Source organism: Echiichthys vipera, assembly GCF_963691815.1.
Source record: "Echiichthys vipera genome assembly, chromosome: 10".
Classification (NCBI taxonomy): Eukaryota; Metazoa; Chordata; class Actinopteri; order Perciformes; family Trachinidae; genus Echiichthys; species Echiichthys vipera.
Window position 1 is genome coordinate 28,567,682 of NC_139835.1, and position 24,858 is coordinate 28,592,539.

Sequence of the window (24,858 nt, forward strand, 5' to 3'; positions counted from 1 at the left end):
ATGCTTATTTGTTCTCTATCATCACTGACTATCTTTGTTTTATTATATAAAATATATTTTATGGATTATTCCTTTTTTCAAAAGTTCGGAAAAACGTTTATTCTATTCTATTCTAATAAAGCATCCATCATTATAGGTGCATCGATATGTGCTTCACCTTACTGAATACATAACTTAATAAAGTGCAGGGACCATTACAGCACACTATGAGTGCTCACAGCTGACCGTTAAGGTGTGTTTAGGTGAGTATGGGCACAGTCGTCATTATGATTGATAATCGGTCAACCTCTAGTTTAGAACGAACCGATAAGACACCTGAAGTCACATCTATAATGTTATATCACTGTTGATATGGTGCATGATGAAGCGTTAGGTGTGTATATGAGTGCAGATGTGATTTATATTAATGCATTAATAATTCACCATGAAAGTCCTCTTAATGCACTATAGATGTGGTCTATTTCGCTGGCGTGCACATATTTTTTTGAGGGCCAGAAGGGGAAAAAAGGGCACATATAGCGCGTCCTGCCACTGAAGAGGGCACTGTTTGGCTCCTAGAGGGCACTTCAGTATGCATTTTCCATGGCTCAATTGCCAAACAGACATAAAAAGTGTGTTAGTTGGGGACTATTGGATTAATACACATTCAGTCTTGGTGACAGTTAGATGAAGAAGTAAGTTTTGGGGCTGTGGAGGGGGCTTCTGACTTCAAAGGATTTTGAACCGTCTCATTAAACCTCATGATGTTGTATTTCGTCTCTAATATTTTTATTTTCCAGTAGTTTGTTGTTGTGTATTTAAAGATGGAGGAAGATAAGGACTTAAAAGGTCCTTTACACAGCCTTCAGAGCTTTAATACAGCAGTAAACAAATATTGACTTTGTAAAGCTAGAGTGGAGTAATGGCGTCCTGAGCAGAGAATGAAGTCACTCTCCCTCTGTGTGTGTTCTGTACTCAGAGTTTCGCCGGTCTTTGTTTTTCTTTGCGTGTGCATTTGAGTGCATGTGAGTTCCCCAGGGTTTAAGGTTTAAGGTTCAAGGTTCAAGGTTATCTCAATCGTCCCACCCTGGGAACTTCGTTTTGCAGCCAGGGTTCACATAAAAACAGAAAACAAAAGAAGGCATCAACAACGCAATAAATCACAGAGCTCGAGCGGGGAAATGGAAATCCATACCAAGAACACATGTACAAGGGAACAAATGTGCAAGTGCGCCGATCTCCCAAGGAAGCCGGGCCAGGGTGGTGTTCGGTGCAGAGCTGTAGCAATTAGCTAACCAGTGGAAGCACTACTGCCGCTGTTACTGCGGCTCAGCCATGTTTGCCTGTCATGCCAGAGTGTGCAGCCATTCCCACGCCCAGACTCTGACTGCCAATCAAACTGCGGTGAGAGCCACGTGCCTGGCCCAGACTGAGTCCTGCTCAGCATTTTAACTACAGCACACACAACACCAGACGTGAAGTCCACCCTCCGTGCTCTTTTAATTCCAACACAATGAAAAAAGGAACTCCACTTTGCAGCAGCGACAGTGCCAGTGGGCAACAACACTCGCTGCTAATTGGACTGCCAAGAATAAAAACTTCACATAAAAACAGTTTAACATCTTGTCAGCAGCCTTTGACATAACTGGGGCGAACACAATAACGGATTGATTACATGTGCCAACATCGGGCTATTTTCATAGACCTTGAGAGCAAGTTTTGACATCACATGGAGGACTCAAAAAAAAAAAGCAGTATAATAATTGTGTTGACACCCGACACCTTCCCAGATGTGTCAGAAAGAAGTGAGAGGATGTGTCATCTGACCCTGTGGTGTCATCTATGAATTGTTCCACGGAGAACAGAGCACGGGGAAATTGATGATATCTCATGTGACAGAAGTGAATGTAGTTCTTACCGTCCACGCCTAGATTGATAAGCTCCTGCTTTCACGTCTGTGTGTTAAAATATGGACCTAATCCGGGAGTTGATACGCCCTAGAAGCATTTCTGAGCAAAGAAATAGTCCCGTATATGTCACAATATGAGATTTTGATATCACAATTACTGTCAGATGAAATATCACAGTTTCATGATTACTAATAAGTGAATGCATTGTATAATTGGACACTTTGGAAGGGAAAAGACACATGCGGTCTTTTGGTCCTGCACATAAAACACATCAGTCTACTTTCCATTGAAAAACGTGTGTTTAGCACGCCCTCATAGAACTGGAGTTACATCCAGGTTACTACTAAATTACACAGTAATTACAATCAGGAGTTCAGTTATTTTTCACACAGGCTTGAGCCTAAAGGGCTGGATGATGAACATATTCACAGTTTTTGGACCCTTTGTACTCCCTTTTCAACGCCCCGTTTTGCAAAGTGGATATCCATCTTCTGCAACAACTCCCTGCTCGTTTTGGAGATATACTAAAGGTTCCCATGCTGCCGATTTATGGCACTTTTTGGGGCCGATATGAGGCTGAAGTGTCAGCTCCTCCTGACATTTGTACAGCTTTTCTTCCCTAGGCTCCAGGTGAGTGGCACGACGACTCTCTCTCTCTCTCACACAAAATAAACTAGCACACAGCCGTGTTAGGTGACTCACAAGATTTGTTTTCACAGGGTAAAAATGCAGGAATCAGGACACCGTAGATATGGTAGCTTCTGCAATTCATACAGTCATGAAACTGAGACATTATTTAACCACAGTGATGGCAAAACTAGTCAACCCTAACACTCTTAGTCCTGTAGTAAGTTGTAATGTTTGTATTGTTGTGTAGGGATTAAACAAACACACATACTGTAAAGACTATTCTTGTATTGTTCAAGTAGCTTATAACTACCCATCTTTACGTTTGTTGTCATTACCTCAGGAGTAATTATCACTGGAGCAAACAAGGAAGCAAGGCAGCAAACAAGGAAGCAAGGCAGCTTTGCATTAGAGCCCCAAAGTCCACATAGGGAGAAGGTCGGGACGGTGGATGGGTCAAACAAACACACGACCGCTGTTAGTCCCCCGTGTGAAACCAAAAGTCAACGCTGATCATCTTTTGACCCTGACGTAGTTGTGTCTGTGACAGAATTATGGTCGTGACAATCCAGGATCTTTAACTAACCCTGAACTAACTGCCTTAACTTAAAGAGAAACGAGCATGCTTTTCTGTCATTTCTGACCTAAAAATGTTGTAATAACTGTTTTATATTCATGTTTGATAATACCAAAGCGTCAAATAATGAAGTACTTGCATTAAGACGTGAGCCCTGTCGACCGTCTGGATTGGCTGTGCTCAGCTCTGAACGCTAGGGTGTCGGTCGCTATTAGAGACTTCTCCGGATTTCTGGAATTTATCTACGTAGAAGAATCCTGACTTCCCTATTGGTCATGTTGCTACACACAGGCTCAAACTGAAAGCTGTAAATTCGGCCAAGTTTATGCTTTTTTGGTGTTTCTCTTGGAAGTTAACCTGTTAAAGCTAGCATGTTGCACAGCTAACGTTAGCATGTTGCACAGCTAACTTTGGCATGTTGCACAGCTAACGCGGCTAGCTTTCATATAGACGGTGTTTCCAGCTGCTGAGATAACTGATTCTGTAAATGGCACCCAGCATAAACAGTTGACCAATCACAGAAGAGCAGACCAGCCGACCAATCAGAGCACACTGGGCTTTTCAAGGTGTTGCATACAAATATGACCACGCAAACTAGCGTAATAGTGCCTCTTTGAGTACTTGTGCTTCAAAAAGATAAACAGGATGGTCACATGTGATGTTTTTAAACTGGAGGTGTGCAGCGGTTTTACACAAAATGATAAATAGAACAGTGATAAATGTCATTTTGGGAGACGTTGGCTATCGACCTCGTATCGACCCACCTTTCTTCCAGTCTTTCTGCAGAGATAAGATAACAGAACCTTACTGTAGCTCCATACTTAATGCACACATATGAGAGCGGCATCGGTGTTCTCTTCTAACTCGACACAAAAGCAAATTTCCCCAAAAAACATCGACCTATTCCTTTAATCGTAAACAGCCAAGACTGAGCCTTGAACTTTCTTTCTTCTACATCTTATATTATCACACATCAAACATTGAATGTACAAATAAAACCTCAGTGTGTAGACTCACCCCGACACCGTCTTCATGCCTGTACTGTTTCCAGGCCCGTCCTGTGTCGCTGTAGAGCAGGAGGTAACTGCTGACCCAGTCCCAGCTGTCATAACGTCCTTGTGTGGCCACAGCCGTCACCTCCGTCTGCTCCCTGAGGTCCACCTGGAGCCAGGGCTCCTGGTCGGTCACCATGGGGGACCAGCCTCCCGCTCCTGAAAAACACAGGCAGAGGGGGGGTCCATCGATATTGTGGATATCGATACAATAAACGGTGGACTGTTGTGGTTTATTCTAAGTCACCACAGGGCTCGGATTGCAAACGTGTATGATAATCCTGATGCGATGAGAGAGTGTGTGTGTGCGTATGAAAAGGCTTCAAGGTTAAAGTTACACTGCAGCCGACAGAGTGGAGGTCACTCGCCTCACTTCTTGGTAAATAGCTGTTTCATCCTGAAGTGTGCACAGCCCGGCTCGACAACTTATAAAGAGCTGAATCCTGCTAGCTCAACAGCTCACTTCACAGGCCTTCCTCTCCACACCACCGAGTGTGTCTGTCATTTGTCTCTCTGAAAAACTCAAACTGGAGGTTTTTTTCGGTTCATATTGACGCAGCTGCTAGTAATATTTATGGAGGCTTCACGTCCTGTGAAAAATATGGTAAATACCAAATGCTGACTTGAAAATTCCACATGAATGCCCCCTGGTAATTTCCTCTGTTTTGATACACGAGTTGCCGAGATGAGATGACCACTGACCTTTTCAACATGGCTGAAAGCAAGATTCTGCTTTATTACAACCCTGTTTTTGAGCTGGCAGGAAACATTGTGCTTCAGATAAGGGTAGACCAAGCTTATGCAGCTAAAATAGAAATATTAGATCTCTTTTGTCCACTTTTCATGAACTGTAAATAAAAAATACAGCTCTTTATAAACCCTTTGTGTTTTAATAATATCCCTTCTTGCTGTAGGAGATTAATTAATGCCCCTTACGCGGTAAAAACGCTTTGCGTCGGCCGTTTCATTCGTTTCCTATAGAGGAGGCGATAGCTTCCTATGTAGCGGCGCGCACCGCTCAGACTTGCCTCTCTGTCGCTGCACTCAACCTGGTTGCCGCTGATCTTTCCAAAGCGCAACCAATGAGGCAGAAGCTTAGAGTTGGACGTTTACGTTTCCTAGGCAACCAGAGCCGGTTAGAAAGATGGAGAAAAAACGTATTGTTTGTGTGTCCGAGTTTCCCTAACTATTTAACGTAACATTCAAGTCGCATCACGATCTTGCAAGAAAACGTAATGATGGAGGTTCATGAGCATCACACCAGTTTACGAGCTAACAGTTGTTTTAATGCTGACGTTGATTTAGCCGTTTACTGGGTCACTGCGCCCAACCTCGCGGTGAGCCCAGCGCAAAAAGCTAATCTCGTGAAGTCCCTTTTAGCCAAGCAACTGGTCAGGATCTGTCGGTCCGCCAGGTTTCGTTTCACTACGTCATCGAACGCACTTGAACACAACGCACTGGTAATTTCCACTTCACAAATGGAAAGGACCATTTTTCCCATAGCATGTGAAGGCAGCATGAAAATACCGTGTGATCATTCACCAGCTATAGCACTAACTGTGCTTTGATTTCATATATGACGTCCAAACATCATTGGAGCTGTGGTCGTGTCCTTCCCAGGGCTGCGAGTCGTATCAGAGGAAGACATTGAAGAAATTAAAATGTCTGACAAATATATATTATCAACATAAATCCATCATATTATGAGCCCTCGCAGGCCCTCACAGTCCGATTAGGTCACTTTCTTTGCGCAGTGTTATCAGGAATTTGGGTTTGAAATGTATTGTTTTTATTTCAGTCCAGTAGCTATTACATGAAGCTATCTTTCTCATCTCTTTACAATAATGAAACAGCGCCCCGCTGAACTGCAGCATGTGGTAAATGCGGCAAGTTGTCACACCTCATTGCTCATTTGTCATTATCTTCAAAAGCAACCCACATGACCATTCCACAAATGGTATATGAGCATTTTATGGTGACTGCAGGTGGGTGGCACATATCTGAAGCATGTGCAAATATCCATGCAAGAACACTCTCTCTTGTACTCACCGTCTCTCCTGTTGAGCTTGGCGTTGTAAGCAGCATAACTGACTGCAGACTGAGAGGAGCTCTGAAAGGATTGATGGGGTAGCGCGGATACCAGAGGACCATTGCAATTATCTGTGAAAGGAATCAAAAAGAAAACAGAGAGGCCATTACATTAGACAAATGGATGTGTTTTTTCCAAAGCAGAGGCTTCTTCAAGCTTTATCCATCATCGGTAAAGGATCATCATTAAGTAGAATTTCTCCACATCATGCTTATTTGCACCCAATTTTGTTGCCTACACCAAACAACGTAGTTTTGTCGCTATATGACCAAGACGTGGTGTTTCCTAAACCCATCTTCAATGTGAAAAAGACAAGTCAGCTGAGGGTTAAAGTCCCATTTTTGAACCGTTCACCCACCACAACCAATTATTGCCGTGCACTTCTTCACTCTGTATTGCTAGCAGGCGGGGAGTGAGGGGGCGGGTGTAAAAAGCCAAACAGCTGCAGTCTGTCTATTCTCAACCAGGTGCAAATAGACACACTATTTAAATCGTGTTGCAAGGAGTTCATATGATGTCTTTCACGTAAAAAATGTAGCTAAAAGCTAACAGGAATAATAGAAAATTCATTCCTGAGGAGCTGTTGGTTTAAGGTGCCTCTTTACCTGTTGGTGGTCGGGTTTTAAAGCAAGAACTGGGGAAAATAACAGGGCTGCCTCACTTTTCCAGTTCTCAGATACCTCAAACAGTCTATTAACCCAAGCTGTGACCCTTGAAAATAGCACAGAAAACTCCACGGCTCCATTTGTGTACATGCGCGTGTATGTGTGTGTTCTTTTTTAATCCCACAGTGTGAGATTACATCACGTCCGACAGCCAGGAACAGATTAAGAGTCCAGTGATCTAAACCTGTCAGTCTCCTCTTCCTCTGATCCACCCGCCACAATAAGAGCAGCGAGTCGAACAACAACAGCCCCCTCTGCCTTTGGCTCCACTTGAGTGCAGAGCTGCATTAAAGGCCTGTATCTGAGGACGTAATGAAAACTGGCACCATCCTGATTACAATTATCCCTGTACTCTCTCCATCAGTGTGCAGCTTACACCTCCGATGCAAGAAGCCCTTTTTTGTTTTGGGAACGCCATTTTGCTCTCAGAGTTCAGATGGATTGTGAGCACATCTGGAGTGGCAATTTGCCATCCATCTGTTAAACAAGAGCACAGCATAACTGACAGCATGAGCTCGCTCTCCTTTTTGGGCGTCCCACCGAATTTCGTCTGACCTGATTTGGCTGCTCTCAGATTGCTTGCCAAGAGATTTTTCTAATCCTGATTTCAAGTGTGACTAAAGTGGATCAAGCTGTTTAGTCCAAGACTCAAATTATGGCTGAGCTGTAGTTGCAGATGTTCATTGGGGGAATGAGAACAGAGGCACGCCATCTTAACACAACGCCACTGGAACCAAGGTTGTTATGCAAGCCCAGAACTCTTAATCTGTCAAAAGTCTTCAAAGTCCCACTTTTTTTTTTATCCCTTAAGGATAACTCTGACACTTCCTATCTGCTTTTTCAGTATGTATCCACCCACCCTGTCTTGCACGATGCATCTCTGGTTGAAGTGCTGACAAAAAGTCTGGACGGACGCTTTGGTCCTTCATTCAATCCCACCCTTTGCATGACCGTACACAACAACGAGACCTTGACAGCTCAGAAAAGGTGGAAAAAATAAATTGATGGCACCACACGTTCTCAGGTTGACAGGTGAGGTGAGGATGCGAGGCGTGGTGTGATTGCAGAGAAAGTTTCCCCATGTGTAAAATGTGCTTCGTGCAGACCCCGTTGTTGTTGTTGTTTACAGATTTGGTCCGGAGCCAAACGCCTGGCTGTCAGTCAGGACGACTTATGGATGGAGGATGATTTGCCTGCAAAGCTGCTCCTTGGCCTGTGGGATAAGTGAAATCCTCTGAAGCTGACTCACGATCTCTAAGCAAGGCTCAGGGGCTTGAATCTTGCAGCCAAATGAACCCAGACGTGCATCTGAATGCGCGGACATAAGCGCATGCACACAACCGCAAGCCGAGAGGGAACACTTAAGCTCTTTTGAAATCACACCAGCCGATATCAAGAGCCTTCAGTTTGAGTCAGAGAAGTGCGAGGATGATGTTGTTTTTTTCCCGTAGAGACTAACAGAAGACAGAAGTGTCGCGTCGACACTCCTGGGTTCGCAGCACACCATGAGGTTATCACTGCTTGTGTTGAGAATCATAGATGAAGAAGAATACTACGCACCGACTTCAAGCTGCACATTTATGCAGTGACTTGAAGCAGTGACATAAAAATGTGCTCTATCTAAATACATTTGTTGTTTGGAGTCGGTATCATTTAAGGAGAAGGTTAGAGCCATGGCGTTGGCGTAGATGTCGGCCCATCACACACATATCCATCTATCTATGGGTATTTGATTTCTGATGTGAAAACCTTTTTTTGCAGAACATTAAATGCAGAAAACAATACTTACTACGTGGTCTCATGGGAGGGCGTATGAATAGCACGCCACTTTTCATGACTTTCATGACTTTTCGCGTGCATGTCTACGCATATTAAGCTTTTCGCGTGTCATTTAACGCCCGTAGTTCCCCAGGGTTGGGGTTAGGGTTAGGGCATTTCACGCCCGTTATTTCAGCCATCCTTCACATGAAATATTGATTTAAAAACAACCCTCTGACAGAAAGCTCCACCACTCAAACACGTGGGTTTTCCCTCAATGACATTTGTGCGTCACATGACAACGCCATCTCTGCACTATACAAGTCAATTGAGACTACATGGCGTGAAATGACACATAAAAATCAGGAAATGCGTTGTAATTATACGCGAGATGGCTTGAGAGAAATAGCGTGTCATTCACACGCCTTTTGGTGAGACCAGGCTGATACTTAGGGTGATTTAGAAATGGTGTCATGAAGCTGTTTATTTAATTTGTATTTATTCATTTAGAAATTGTCAGCAACTAATACTGAACATACATTATTTAGCTCTTTAATGTATTTGTATTTGGCTTTTATTTTATCCTTAATCCTTTATTATTTTCTCAGTGTTCATTTCTAGAATCGGTTGAAAGTGTAGAGTTTTCATGCACCATGCCTAATATTCAGGAATAGAATAGTTTTATAATACTTTATTCAATACGTTGTACTTTTTAGGCTCAGGAATTGTTTCTTGGTCTAAATCCTGAATGCAATTTTTTCTATGTATATTACTGTTAAATATTCTTTATTAAAGCGTTTTAAAAAGCTGCCTTCTGAGGAACCTGTTCAGAGTCATATCACATCATCTGCGTATAAATCGTCTTTTCATTCCAGCTCAAAAATTCCCTATATGGGTCGACACATCAGTAATCGGTGAAATTTTCCCTCCTAAAATTGGTATCAGCCTCAAAAATCCCATATTGGTCGGTTCACTAATCTCTCTTTGGCTCTCAGCCTTAAGCTGATTGGTCCCTGCTGCTGATGTAAAACTCTAATAACCGCTTATATTCGTTTTATTTCTAAAAAAAAAACATGCAAAGCAATTTCCTAAAACAGCTGGACACTGTAGTCTTTTTAGCCGATGTTACTGAAACACACTATTTAAAGCCGCGGTATTAATACCCACGTGGTGCTCTGGTGAGTGTCGCAGCACTGGTGCAGTGAATGTGGGGGGGGAAATAAACAACATATAATGAAGGGCCGTGTCACGGTGTGGCTCATTCATGGGTTTTTATCAACAACAGTGGCGCTCAATGGAACACGGGAATCAGAAACAGTGGGAAAGGCTCGGCTCCACGCACAAAACCGCTTAAGTAGCATCAGCTCTTTGTTGGTTTGGGTCATTTCATGGGATTTCTTGACAATAACAAAAGAAATGTAGAATATTGCTAGTCTTATCCTTTAATGCTCTTTCAATATCCTTGCACCATTCTTTTGTTTATCCTTGCAGACGTCTTCTTAAACAAAACAACCCTCAAATATATCCGTATATAACAGTTAGTTACTTTATTTTTCCACGGTGAACAAAGGAAACTGAGAAAATCCTCAGGTTGTTCTTATGTGTGTATTCCAGACTGAGCTCTACGTAGGGAGGTTGTTCACGGTGTGTCCCAAAACGCAAGACTTTCATGCGGTGGTCTGGTGTTCGTGTCCCGGTAGTACTCACCCCAAGCCACAACCTATCTTCTGATCCTTCCCACGTTCTTTTTGTTGCCTAAACCGAACCATCACCCTGTCTTGCACGATGCATCTCTGATAGAAGTGCTGACCAAAAGCCCGGACGGACGCTTTGGTCCTTCATTCAATCCCACCCTTTGCATGACCGTACACAACAACGAGACCTTGACGGCTCAGAAAAGATCAGAAAGAAAAATTAAATTGATGGCACGACACGTTCTCAGGTTGACAGGTGAGGTGAGGATGCGAGGCTTGGTGTGAAACTGAGAAAATCCTCTGGCTGTTCTTATTCCCGGTTCGTATGCCAACGTGTGTATTCCACGTATTTATTTCGTGTGTATTCCAGACTGAGCTCTACGTAGGGAGGTCGTTCACGGTGTGTCCGCAGACGCAGGACTTTCATGCGGTGGATTGGTGTTCGTGTCCAGGTAGTACTCGCCCCAAACCACAACCTTTCTTCTGATCCTCACCACGTTGTTTTTGTTGCCTAAACCGAACCATCACACTGTCTTGCACGATGCATCTCTGATTGAAGTGCTGACAAAAAGTCCGGACGGACGCTTTGGTCCTTCATTCAATCCCACCCTTTGCATGACCGTACACAACAACGAGACCTTGACGGCTCAGAAAAGGTGGAAAAAATAAATTGATGGCACGACACGTTCTCAGGTTGACAGGTGAGGTGAGGATGCGAGGCGTGGTGTGAAACTGAGAAAATCCTCAGGCTGTTCTCATTCCCGGTTCGTAAATCGTTTGTATTCCAGGTATTTATTTCGTGTGTATTCCAGACTGAGCTCCACTTAGGGAGGACGTTCGCGGTGTGTCCCAAGACGCAGGAGTTTCACACGGTGGACTGGTGTTCGTGTCCCGGTAGTACTCGCCCCAAACCACAACCTTTCTTCTGATCCTTACCACGTTGTTTTTGTTGCCTAAACCGAACCATCACCTTCTGTTTCCTGATCGTAATGTTACCATACCGATCCACCTCCAGTCGCCATTTCCAGCGTAAGATATCATGCAAATTTCTGTGCATTACTCTTCATACGATATCCTACAAACCTGTTGATGAGAACACGTTGGCATTCTTGATGATTCTCCTTTTTTTAATTCCTTTTATCACCGTGGATGTATGCAAGAAAGAAATATGATAATTTTGAGGGAGAGGTAATCATTTAACCTTTCATTCCTCAATGAGAGGCTGCGGTAAAGAGCGCTGCCGAAGATTGAATTAACATCCGTGTCATTGGTAATGAAAATCTCTAATTCACTTCACGCAAATCATTATGTTTTTGTAATTCAAGGACAACGGGTGTCTGAAAGGTGAAAAAGAAATACTGTTGTTCTGCAGGTTTCAAGTGACGTTGGGATAACAAGACATCTTTGAAACTACCCACTCATCGTCGTCAGTGCAGCTTTAACTTGGATCAGTGTTGGGAGAAGTATTCAGAAATACCACACAGTGACACTACAGGGCTGCCCTGTGAGGACCGCGGGTTTAAAAAGACAACTTGTCATGTTTTCAGCTTTGTGACGATGCATTTTACAGCTACAAGAGACTTTTAAAGTCTTTATTCAGTAGAATAATTTTCTGAAAACATAAAGGGGCACTTCTTTCTTCCTAGGGCTGAGTGATAATTCAAGAAGATAACTTATTGTCTTTCAGTGGAACAGTTACAGTATCATGATGAAATCGTATATTAAGAGAGATATTAAAGTGGAATTCCGGCGCAAAATCATCCCATGATCTTTGTCGGCACTTACATACATCAAACAAGCCATCGAGACAGTTTTTTTCGTGTATGTAGTCGCTAACAGCCGGACGTGGCTAACACTGATTAGCTCTGCGTAACGGTGAAGGCATTCAAAGGTCTTTTTTAACCACTAATACTGCAGAAAATAACACCAAACCTCTGCAGCAGCATGAGAAGAGTCCCTACACAGAAAACAAAGCACCAACAACGTAGTTAGTGAACCCAGAGTTTATTAAAAGAGTGTTTTAAAGACTTACCTACTGGCCCCTGTACCTGCTCCTCTCATAGTAAAGTCCATTCAAGTGGATTACCAAAGTCAACCCCAAAGGAAGGAGCACATTGGTGCTTTGTTTTGTGTGTAGGGACTCTTCTCATGCTGCTGCAGAGGTTTGCTGTTATTTTCATCAGTATTAGTGGTTAAAAAAGACCTTTGAATGCCTTCACCGTACTGCCCCGAGCTAATCACTGTTAGCCACGTCCAGCTGTTAGCGACTCTCAATGATTTCTCCATTAATAGTTCATATATATATATATATATATTTCTTCATACACAAAGAGATTTATCTGAGCAAATTTTGTTTCAATAGAGAGGTTTTTACACGTTTCTCTCCTGGAGGAGTACACATCTGGACACTTCTCTGAAATCTCACATTCAAATGTATCGAGGACAGTTATAGCTGGTGCGTCATTACTCCATAAACCACTGTCTGATGTCTGAAACGTGATTTGACGGGGGAACAACTTCGACACAACACCGGCAAAGAAACCTGGAACCTCCAGCTCAGAGTGGACTGCCAGTTCTTCTCTCTACTCCTGTGAGTTTGTTGCTGAGATAGAAAAAAGTCTAAAAGGTCTTAATTTTCTTCTGGTTTTTCCATTTGAAAAAATACCATGTTTGTATATCCTAGATATTTTGTGGCTGGAGTCTCCCTTAGAGAGAGGGGGAGAAGTTCAGCATCCGTGAGGAACTCGGAGTAGAGCCGCTGCTCCTTTGCGTTGAAAGGAGCCAGTTGAGGTGGTTCAGGATCATCTGGTAAGGATGAACCCTGGGCGCCTCCCTAGGGAGGTGTTCCAGGCACGTCCAGCTGGGAGGAGGCCTCGGGGAAGACCCAGGACCAGGTGGAGAGATTAGATCTCCACACTGGCCTGGGAACGCCTCAGGATCCCCCAGTTAGAGCTGGTTAATGTGGCCCGGGAAAGGGAAGTTTGGGGTCCCCTGCTAAAGCTGCTGCCCCTACGATCCGACCCCGGATAAGAGGCTGAAGATGAGATGATATATTTTGTTTGTGAAAAGGGTTGAATGTTGAATTCACTGACTAGAAGCTAAGGGACATAATCTGTGTTTCCATTTACCTGCATTGGAGTCAACACACTTGGGACCTGACGCTCGTCTCCTAAATGGGCGGGGCCGTGAGGAAACACACGTGACGCAGAAACACGGAGAAGACTGTCAAACTGTCGTTTCTCGTGGCAGTATTTGATTCAGCCCTACTGTAAAAACAGCCCTCGTCCCGGTGCTCTCCTTTGCTCATTAGCGAGCCCGCCTTAACCTGAGTGCATAAACAGATGTTGCTCCTCAAAGAAATCAAACTCAATTATCCCAACAAAGTTGTGCATTTGTTGGAGCACCCATGGGCTGGATATTTAAAGCTCTCGTTGCAGAGGCATAATCCTACCTGAAGACAACTACACGCCCAACTCAAATAAACATTGCTCGGCAGATGCAAGGAAGCCTCAGTTTCCTCTCGGATATCAAGTCCCAGGACACGTACAAACAGTAAGGATGTGGAGGAAAAAAGAAAAGAAAATGCCGAAGGGATTTCCTAAAAATAGACCACGCATTAGAGATAGTCCAAGGGTAGAGCGGAGGAGAGCAGACTTCTCAGTCTGACCTGATCCTCTCCTCCCTGTGCGAGGAAAGCAAATAAAGAAAATCAGACTGCATGTCACATACGAAGCTCCAGAGCATCGTAGAGCTCCCCCGAGCAACTGTGACATCCGCAGGTCTCAGCAGCTTGTAAGTGACACAAACAATGCAGTCACTTTTAACGGTAGCTGCTCACTGTGAGGCGGAGATTATTGGTTTACCGATTTGTAAACTTCTGAAGACTGATCAGAGTGATTAACTGTACCAGGACTAAACTATCTGTGGTATTTGTGCTCATTAGTAGGAGTATTTCCATTTTATGTAACTATATATATATTCTTGGGCGACACGGTGGGGTGGTGGTTAGCACTGTCGTCTCACAGCGAGAGGGTTACTTGTTCGAATCCTGACTGGGGCCCTTCTGTGTGGAGTTTGCATGTTCTCCCCGTGTCTGCGTGGGTTTTCTCCGGGTTCTCCGGTTTCCTCCCACAGTCCAAAGACGTGCAGGTGTCCGGTTCATTGATGACACTAACTCACCCGTAGGTTTGAATGGTTGTCTGTCTCTGTTTGTCTCTATGTGCCCTGTGATAGACTGGCGTCCTGTCCAGGGTGGACCCCGCCTCACGCCCGATGTCAGCTGGGATCGGCTCCAGCCCCCCGCGACCCCAACAGGGACAAGAGGCTGAAGATGAATGAATGAAAATTCTTATGCAACTTTACATTTAATGTATCCTCTCTGTGTATTCTGTGTAATTTTCTGCCGCCGCTGTGCACAAAACAGCAGTTCAAATTACTAGTATGTAATGTGGTTTATTGGTGATGAAATGAAGATGTATTGTAGAAATGCCTGCCGACACCATCGTGTTGCATTAAAAATGTTTATTACAAAAAGGACCGCGTCTTTTAAGTCTCTAGAAAAGCCTGGAGGGTCTCCGGCCGATATGAAAATCCCCCATAAATATACAGAGCGTCACTTTTATGGCCCTTCCTCCCCCAACACATCATGTGAGCATGTAGGACACCGCAGTAATCTGACTACACACTTCATATAAAGTTCATTCTGTACTTTGTAGACGTTTTTACACGTACAATTTATGATTATTCAGATTATTTATACAAAATGGACCAAATACAACTTTAAAACGGCGTTTGCACGTGAATGTGTTTATAAAGGTAGTACAATAATATGTACAATAGTAAGAGAGTTATTACTTTATTTACCCCACAAGGGGATATCATTATATATGTTATTATTCAGGTTACACACACACACACACACAGGCCCGAAATACACACGCATGCACAAACAGGACCTATATACATGCAATTAATGGAGAGATGTCAGAGCGAGGGGGCTGCTAATGGATCGGCGCCCCGAGCAGTTGGGGGTTCAGTGTCTTGCTCAACAGCACCTCAGCAGTGCCAAGTTCATTTACTGGCACCTCTCCAGCCACCAGTCCACGCTCTATTCGTGGTCCCACACAGGGACTCAAACCGGCGACTCTACGGTTCACCTATGGACTGAGCTACTGCCGCGGTAACGCTCAACCTACAACATATTATTGAAAAGCTGTTGTCTTCAATAAAGATACACAATGAAAGAGTTCCTTGTTTTGACAAAACAGATTTAATTTCACGCTCTGTCTCACAGGGTATTAAATAATTATATTACCACGTCCTTTTACAGCACGAGTCATTATTATTAATAATATTTAATTATCCTGAACTACAATGAAGCCTTAGAAAATCCAAATGGAAACAGTGAAGAGCGACAGCAGATCTCTGAGAGCCTCTGTGCGTCCGCCCTGGCGCACGAAGAAGCTGATAAAGCAAATTGGTATCTTTGTGTCGTGTGTAGTCAGTATTTGTTCCACAACTGCAGCAGCAAATTATATTTTTTCACCCTTTTCTCTTAATAATGAATCATTTTTCTTTCAATTAGCAGGTTAATCATTTATTCCTTTGTACGTGGCGGTCCGATGAGAGCAAAACTGCGACTCAAGGATAAAATAAAATGAAAAAAAGAGAAACATAACTTGAAACACAACAAAATAAAAGCATCGGGTATGACCGTATAAAATGTCAAATGCACTTTAACCCTCCTGTTGCCCTCAAATTTGACTAACACCATTTATTCTAGGGGTCAATTCGACCGTAGCAATTTAAACATCTCAAAAATGATCCTAATCAATTTGTGACTCAAGTTAAGTCGGGGACTTTATGTATTTATTTAACAAAATGAAAAATATCACTGATGTTAAACTGCATGGAGGGATTTCTGTCTGTGTGTTTTAAAGTAAGTCTGTTATTTTAAGTGCTATTTTGTGTTATTTGTAACATCTGGAATGAAAGTAACGTCCGTTATCAAGGACAGCAGCATGAATTTGACCTCATATAATATTTGAATTGTGAAATAAACAATAATAATAATGATTAAATAATCCAGATTATCAAATTGACCCAAAGGAACACCGATGCGACAAGTACATGTACGATAAGAACAATAAAAAAATATATATAATTATGACAATTTAAGGTTTTTTATGAGTCGTCCCCATAAAATGAGTAAAAGTCATAAATATAAAGCAAAAAAACAAAAAAAGACGTCATTATTTAGAGATTTTAAACATTAAATGGGGTCAAATTGACCTTTAGGAGAACAGGAGGGTTAAACGTTAATACAGTTTCAGCTCAATTATTCTGTCACAGTCTGCAAAAAAGTCTCAAAGCATTCACTCAAAAAGCTGAAATGCTGTTTGTATTTTCTACTTGAAATATGAGTTAAGCAATTTATCAGAGTTGTCATCTGTTAATGTTCCTTGAGTGATTATTGTGACTAATGTTTCGGCAGCAGCACAGAGGCGAGCGTGCGGGGCCACGGAGAGGGAACGCTTAAATATTCACCCCTTCAACCATTACTTCACCGGTATCGATTGAAAAGATATACACCGTTATGCTAATGGTTTGGTTTTATTATGTCATAACACGGGCATACATAGCACACTTCACTCCACATTTTTTTACAATATAAATAATTCAACGCGCTCGATGCATGGTCTATATATATGATAATTTCCAGCTTTGGGCGATAAAACACTTAAATCATGTATTCAACACCTTTACAGCAGTGATTAACACGGCAGCGGCGGCGTCTGAAGGGTGCACAGGTTCAGTCAACACAGACCACAGAGTCAATAATATCAAAGGGGGGCAGCGATGGTATCTGGTAACAGAGTGGCCTCAGACCTCCGCGTGGTATCGATGAAGATTCATACGATACCCTGCATGCACAATCAGGCTTTGGGGCTCAGTGACCTCTGCTCGGCCATAGTCCGAGTAGAGCCCAGGTATCGGTTGACAATTAGTCCCGAATGCTGGCTGGATTCAAGGAAGCACACGTCGATACAAATGACTGAGGAGCCCGGCGTGGTTTTACTGTAGCACTTCATTTCTCTGAACACTGCATATGATCCGAAGGGACCCGTGAGCATTTACAGACGGCCTCCGTGATCGACACGCATTAATTATTCAGCCCTCATCAAGTCGGGCGGATTTGTGTTTGTTTTCTGCAGGATTTCAGCGAAGACAAGGTGACCATCTTGTTAACGAAAGGCTAATATTCAAGCTGCTTTTTAAGATTAAGTACAACTGAAGAAGGTTGTCACTGCTACAGCGCTTTGCTTTTATATTCTTTGTGTACGTTTATTGTTGTAAGTGAAAACCTACTTGGCAATAAATCCATTCAAACTCTTGTGTCTACGCTGCTGGACACTTGCAACGAGAAGGATCCATGGCAGAGAGGGAGAGATGCTTCACAGCGTGGCTTCATTTCACAAAGAGAGATGCCTGTAAAAGGATCATTTCCAGAAAGTGGAACATCTTTCTACGCAACATTAATTACAGGGATGCTCTGTGGTAACGTGTCCTTTCCCTGAGGGTTAATACCCTGTTATGAACACATTAGCAGGTTTAAAACATCTTTTCTTTGGACTGAAAACACCTGAATAAAAATTAATGCCATACAAATATCCTGTTATTTCATGGACGCTGTGTTCAGGGGAAAAATGATCAGGAATCCGTTAAGAACCAGAACGATAAGCAGTATCGACCGTCATGATTGGATCAGGGCAGCTCCTCCTCTCCTTTTTAGTCTCTGGTTTCGTCTCCCTCTGTCGGTGTTTCCCTGTTTGTGCTCCCCTTTGTGTTTCCATGGTGTGAGCTCGTTTCCCCGGCCGCTCTGTATATTAAGCCGGTCCTGAGCCTCATTCGGGGCCGGATCATGATCTTCGTACTCCAGATGTCTCCCAGCGTTAGACTGATGGAGAGAAAACATCACTTTGTCTGTTTGGGTCCAGGTAATTGCCTTTTAAGTTAATATCTATCAAAGAGTGGGTTAAAACAATGATGACTCATCATATGACTCACTATTGAAAGCTATTCTACTTGACTTTATGCAGAATATCCGTGTCTGTGGCGACATTCGCGGGCTGGATGTAAATACGGCGCCCTGTTAGCGAAGTCACCAACGGTCATGCTGCGTTTAATTGTAACGGGAAATCGGAAATCCCATCTTCTGAGTCAGGCTTGTAGTGAGGGCAGAAGTGTAATAGGATCATGCGTGTGTGTACGGGTTTAAGAGGGGAACATATAGGGGACGGACCGGAAGTAGAGAGGTGAACGTGTGGCAGTGTTTGAAATCGTACCATTCACTCACTCACTATTCCATATAAAGTGTTTGATGATTCTCTAAATAGTGCACTATTTACCTTCCTCCTGTGCTACCAGTTTGTCTCTCCTTGTTTTCCCTTTGTTCTCGGTGCACCTTTTTGTATAGTAAGTTGATTAAATTTGTTAAAACTGTCTCCTGAGTTCCGTGTCTGCATTTGGGTCCAATCCCCCGTGTGTTCCCTGTCACCCCACGTGACATCGACAATGGCATTGGTATCAATAAAACCTTATCATATCCCTTCTTCACAGGGGAATAGATCCGCGGTCTCCTGGGTAAAAGTCACCCCGACCTCCTCCTAACGGACTTCGTTCTCTTTGAAGTTGAAAACTCGGGGTGTCTCATAGAGATGCTAAAGGGGGCTGAAAGAGTGAAGTGTTGGTTAGGGTTAGGGGTTTGAAGCCCCAGGAACAAGAATGGTCTGAAATAGTCGGTTCTGCTGTGGTTATAACAAAGGTAGCAACCAATAATGGCTAAGATCTTAATAACATCAATAGAAACAGTTTTCTTTAAGATGTCAGGTGTCATTTGGATGCTAAATGGGGGCTGAAATAGGGAAGTGTTGGTGTTTGAAGCCCCGGGAACGAGAGCGGTCTGGAATAGTTGGTTCTGCTGTGGTTTTAACGAAGGTAGCAACCATTAATGGCTAAAATCTCAATAATATCAATAGGAACAGTTTTCTTTAAGATGTCAGGTGTCATTTGGATGCTAAATGGGGGCTGAAATAGGGAAGTGTTGGTGTTTGAAGCCCCGGGAACGAGAACGGTCTGAAATAGTCGGTTCTGCTGTGGTTTTAACAAAGGTAGCAACCATTAATGGCTTATATCTCAATAACATTCATAATATATTTGTGCCATTTGGGTTTTATTAAAGTAATAGGAACAGTTTTCTTTAAGATGTCAGGTGTCATTTGGATGCTAAAGAGGGCTGAATGAGGAAAGTGTTGGTGTTTGAAGCCCCGGGAACGAGAACGGTCTGAAATAGTCGGTTATGCTGTGGTTATAACAAAGGTAGCAACCATTAATGGCTAATATCTCAATAACATTCATAATATATTTGTGCCATTTGGGTTTTATTAAAGTAATAGGAACAGTTTTCTTTAAGATGTCAGGTGTCATTTGGACTAAAGTTACCCATAAAAGCAACATTTACTTCTGAGTAGAGAAAAAAGAACCGCTATCGATTTGGTAGTTTGACTTTGGTTCGGAGGAAAGCATCTCTGGAGAGAGTGGTTTCTCATGGAGTGGTATGGATTTTTAAAGAAAGAGGCTATCGTCACCAGTTTCTTCTTCTCCAAAGGAATGCAAGTTCAAAGAGTTTCACACCAGCGCCAGAACTTAGAGGTGGAGTTCTGGTCTTTATATATATAGAGAGTTTTGTACGAGAGTGTGGTCGTGCATGGGCAGTCACTCCAGAAAAGACACATTTGTAGATATGATGCCTGTGTCACGGTGCTGCCCTCAGTCTGTTTTGAGATATTTATTTGTTCAACAGCAACAGGAGGAATGAGAGCAGAATTCCCCACAAGAAAACAGACCAATAAATGGCCACAAGGCCCTAAAATTAGAAGAAAATATACTTTACTTTCTAATTCAAGATTGAAGATTGAAGATTGAAGAAGCTTTGAAGAATTATTGTGCAACAGTTTCGATACAAAGATGGGAAAGGGTCAGAGTAGCAATTAGCTAACATAAATCAAATAAAAATAAAGCTAACAATTATCTAAATGTGACAGAGTGCAACAGACATTGTGGTTAGACGTAGGTTTATACAATATACAACAATACGCAGCGTGTAGTTTGGCATCATATTGAAATAAGTACAAACTAAGTAAGTGATAGGCCTGTGAATGTTCTCATTCGTCCAGGTCGTCGTTATCCTCAAAGCAATTTTAGTCAAAAACAACTGGACTGGTTGTTTGTCTAGGAAGACGTTTCACCTCTCATCCAAGAGGCTTCATCAGTTCATGTACGCATCTGACCAGGCTGGGACTGTAAGTACGTGATAAGGAGCAATAAGTGATAACAGTGTTAAAATCTATCATATCATATCTAGAGTGATGTACTCTTCATTGGCATTCAGCAAAGATCTCCCAGCCAAAACGCTCGTTCTGTGGGAACCAACACACGGGCGTCGATCAAGAGGACGTCCCGCACCGACCTTTGTGGACGCACTAAAGAAAGACGCTAGTGCGGAGAGCACAAACGAGCCGGCCAGATGTACGGAGAACCGAGATGACCGGAGACGACGATGGTTGGCTCGTCTGAGGACGACGTAGAGAGCTTTTCTGCATTTGCATCTGCGTTTTTTTACGGCGTGTTCTTAAACAGCTGAATTGATCGTGCCTCGCGTTTCCTCGTAAGTTGAAAGTGGTGCAAGATGGCGCTAATTAGCAGGTGAACGCCCCGCCAATCCCCATAAAAGGGCGTGAGACTGCAGGGAAATGAACAAAGACAAAGAAAAGTTGAGAGAATCAAGTCAAGAACGCCCAAAAGCCTACATAGAGCAATGGAGATAAATCTACACGCATTAACAATACATTAAAAAAAAGTGTAAAATTACAGCTACAGCATAAGGATCTGAATCACACTCAGCGCTGCTGCTGACTTGACTGGTTGCTCAGGATCTGCTTTTTCTTTTTTTGCACCATGGGAAAAAAGAACGAGTGTGTGCAAGTTTGAAGCTTAGCTGGAATCACGCTCCCATGTTTGATGGTCCTAAATGAAAAAGCAGATTGTGCAAAGGCAGCAGTGGGATGTTTAAGTCGGAGTTTGGAGCCCGTCGAGAGGATCTGCTCATTTGCTCAGAGCTGGGGGGGGGGGGGGGGGGGGGGAAGCTCTTTGGCCGTGGGAGAAGTAGCATTGTTAACGATCTTGTGTAACAATTGAACTTCAGAAAAGATTTTCAATACTTAGGAGGAAAAAAACATAATTTTTTCAAGCACTAGGGAGGCGATGCTTCCTCCGAACATGTCTTCTTTCAGACTGATGGAGTAAAAACACCACTTTGTCTATTTGGGTCTGCGTGATTGCCTTTTAAGTTAATATCTATCAAAGAGTGAGTTCAAACAATGGTGACTCATCATATGACTCACTATTGAAAGCACTTCTCCTTGACTTTTTGCAGAGTATGCCAATATCCGTGTCTGCGGCGACATTCGCGGGCTGGATGTAAATACGCCGCCCTGTTAGCGACGCTGTTGACAGCGCTTGGTCTGTCGGCCCAGATCGTCACCAACGGCCATGCCGCGTTTAACATTTCAGGCTTGTAGTGAGGGCAGAAGTGTAATAGGAACATGTGTGTATGTATGGATTTAAGAGGGGACCCTATAGGGGACGGACCGGAAGTAGAGAGGTTTACAAAAGGGCAAAAAAGAAATAATACAACTGTGAACACACATAAGCGGTATTTGAAATCGTTCCATTCACTCACTCACTATTCCCTATAAAGTGTTCATAAATAGCGCACTATATAGGGAATTATCAAACGAGATTTCGGACACTACACTGGAATTTCGAACGAATCATTGTGTGAGTACCATAGGTCGGTAGATGCGCCGAATATATGTGTGACGGAAGCGAGTGCGTCCAGTATCATGTAAACAAACAGGGCTTTAAACTGGTTTTCAGTCTGTTTATGATACAAACCTGCACTCAGGGGGACGGTCAAAGGTTGTATTTATGTTCATTTCAGTGTTAAATCCTGAATAAATTGTTGATATTTCAATGGTGTTAAAGTGTAGTTTTGTTAACAATGGTTGTGTGTCGTCATTGCCAGCTGTAATAGCCCACGGTTCATTTATTTCACGAGCGAGTAACAGCAGTAAGCTCGTGAGGAAGTAGTCAGCTTGTGAGTAACAGTTGTTCGTAACAGTTGTTCGTAGTGGTTTGTAACTGCAATTAGCTCTCTGGCTACCGTTAGCACCTCTTCAGCTTCTTCTTCTCCTCTGGTAAAACACGACCGCACTGCATTGTGGTATGCGGGAGAACAATGTAGTGCACAGCATACGTACACTCAAATTGCATTGCATTGTGGGTATTTTATAGTGGACAATATAGTGAATGAAGTTAACCGCAGAGAATTCGAACACTATAAAATGGCGTACACACTATATAGTGCACTAGTTCTGTGATAGGGAACGATTTGAAACACACAGTGACCGTGAACGTGACAAGATGGAGGGCTTGGAAAGAACAGGCTGCCTGCAGTTACATCTTACCGCCAAAGAGGGCGCTAGAAACAACATATCTAAAAACGTGTGGAGTGCAACTTTAAATTCACCAAAAGTTAGCATTAGCTAATGCCTTATATACATATTTAAACATTTCATAAAGCTTGGTGATATCTATTTTAGCAGTTTATCCTTTTCACCTAAAGTGTCGTGTAAAGTATTACTTTTATAATCCATTTCTCTCTTTGTTGAGATATCATTCCTAACCTGACTCATTCAACCTGTTATTCCTTATTTTTAATGGCTGTTTCTGATTCATGGAGCGATAAAAAGAGATAACAACTCATCGGTCAATTAGGAAAATAATCGACGGATGAATTGATAGTGAAAATAATTGGCGGCTGTAGCCCTCCCACGCACGTGCTCGTTCTCCTTTCTCTCTCTCTCGGCTGCTCACTCGCTGACCTGCTCACCGGTGCGTTGAGTTTTCCTTTGGGAGCTTTCTGAGCCAGTGGGCCCCTGGACACAGACACGTCAGGGGCCCCACACTCTGTCTACTTAGACTAGACACCCAAATACAAACCCAAAGTCTGCTTTTAGTTGTTTTGCACTCATTTTGGGTCTCTTTGTGGTCGTTTGGCACATATATTTAGATTGTTTTGTGTGTCTTTGTAATTTTTTTGCACCTTTTTGTGGTGGATTTGCATCTATTTTTAAAAATTTTACATTTCTATGTCGTCGTTTTGCTGCTCTCTATGGTCATTTTACATCTATTTTTAATCATTTTGAGTGTCATTGTCGTCATTTTTGTCTCTATGGGGTCGTTTCATGTCTATTTTCAGTCATCTAGCATCTCTTCGTGGTTGTTTGCATCTCTATAGTCATTTTTTGACTCGTGGTAATTTTGGGTCCTTTTGCGTATACTTGCTGTCATCTAGCATCTCTTCGTGGTTGTTTTGCATCTCTATAGTCATTTTTTGTCTCTTTGTTGTAATTTTGGGTCCTTTTGCGTGTGCTTGCTGTCATCTAGCATCTCTTTGCGGTTGTTTTGCATCTCTATAGTCATTTTTTTGTGTCTTTGTGGTAATTTTGGGTCTTTTTGCGTATTCTTGCTGTCATCTAGCATCTTTTTGTGGTTGTTTTGCATCTCTATAGTCATTTTTTGTCTCGTCATGGTAATTTTGGGTCATTTTGCGTATACTTGCTGTCATCTAGCATCTCTTCGTGGTTGTTTTGCATCCCTATAGTCATTTCTTGTCTCTTTGTGGTAATTTTGGGGTCCTTTTGCGTATACTTGCTGTCATCTAGCATCTTTTTGTGGTTGTTTTGCATCCCTATAGTCATTTTTTGTGTCTTTGTTGTAATTTTGGGTCCTTTTGCATATACTTTCTGTCATCTAGCATCTTTTTGTGGTTGTTTTGCATCTCTATAGTAATTTTTTGTCTCTTTGTTGTAATTTTGGGTCCTTTTGCGTATACTTGCTGTCCTCTAGCATCTTTTTGTGATTGTTTTGCATCTCTATAGTCATTTTTTGTGTCTTTGTGGTAATTTTGGGTCCATTTGCGTATACTTGTGGTCATCTAGCATCTGTTATGAGTCAGGGCCCCTAACTTTATGAGCCCCTGGGCCTGCTCGCTCAGTTATCCATCCATAACTACAACACAATGCCTCAATAAATACCTCCATATCAGTTTAATAAAAAGAGGAGCGTCTGCATATGTGTCGGCCCCTCTGGATTCCCGAACAGCCTGATATGCTCTAATATCTTGAGACCACCTGAGCCTGTTGGAGCCACTGCTGTATTTAAAGGGGGACTGCATCATGGTGAAGCTTCTTTCTCTCTTACTGCACGTTGATGCTGTGGAGCGGCTCTTCCAGATTACACGCGTTTGTATCAGCTCTCCTATAAATACATCATAATCGATATCAAATCATAAAGCGTGGAAATGCGAGGCCCGTGGCCGATGC

At 42.8% G+C, this 24,858-nt stretch overlaps 1 protein-coding gene across 1 annotated transcript in view; it reads right to left on the bottom strand.

The window, feature by feature from the left end:
- The window catches only part of cntnap5a (contactin associated protein family member 5a), a gene marked incomplete at both ends in the record, with an annotated part of 139,638 nt that overhangs the window by 102,357 nt on the left and 12,423 nt on the right, over window positions 1-24,858 (bottom strand). Inside the window, 2 exons of the mRNA XM_083922136.1 lie at window positions 4,111-4,304; window positions 6,195-6,305. Of these exons, the coding sequence (XP_083778262.1) occupies window positions 4,111-4,304; window positions 6,195-6,305 (305 nt within the window). The remainder of the gene's footprint in view (window positions 1-4,110; window positions 4,305-6,194; window positions 6,306-24,858) is intronic.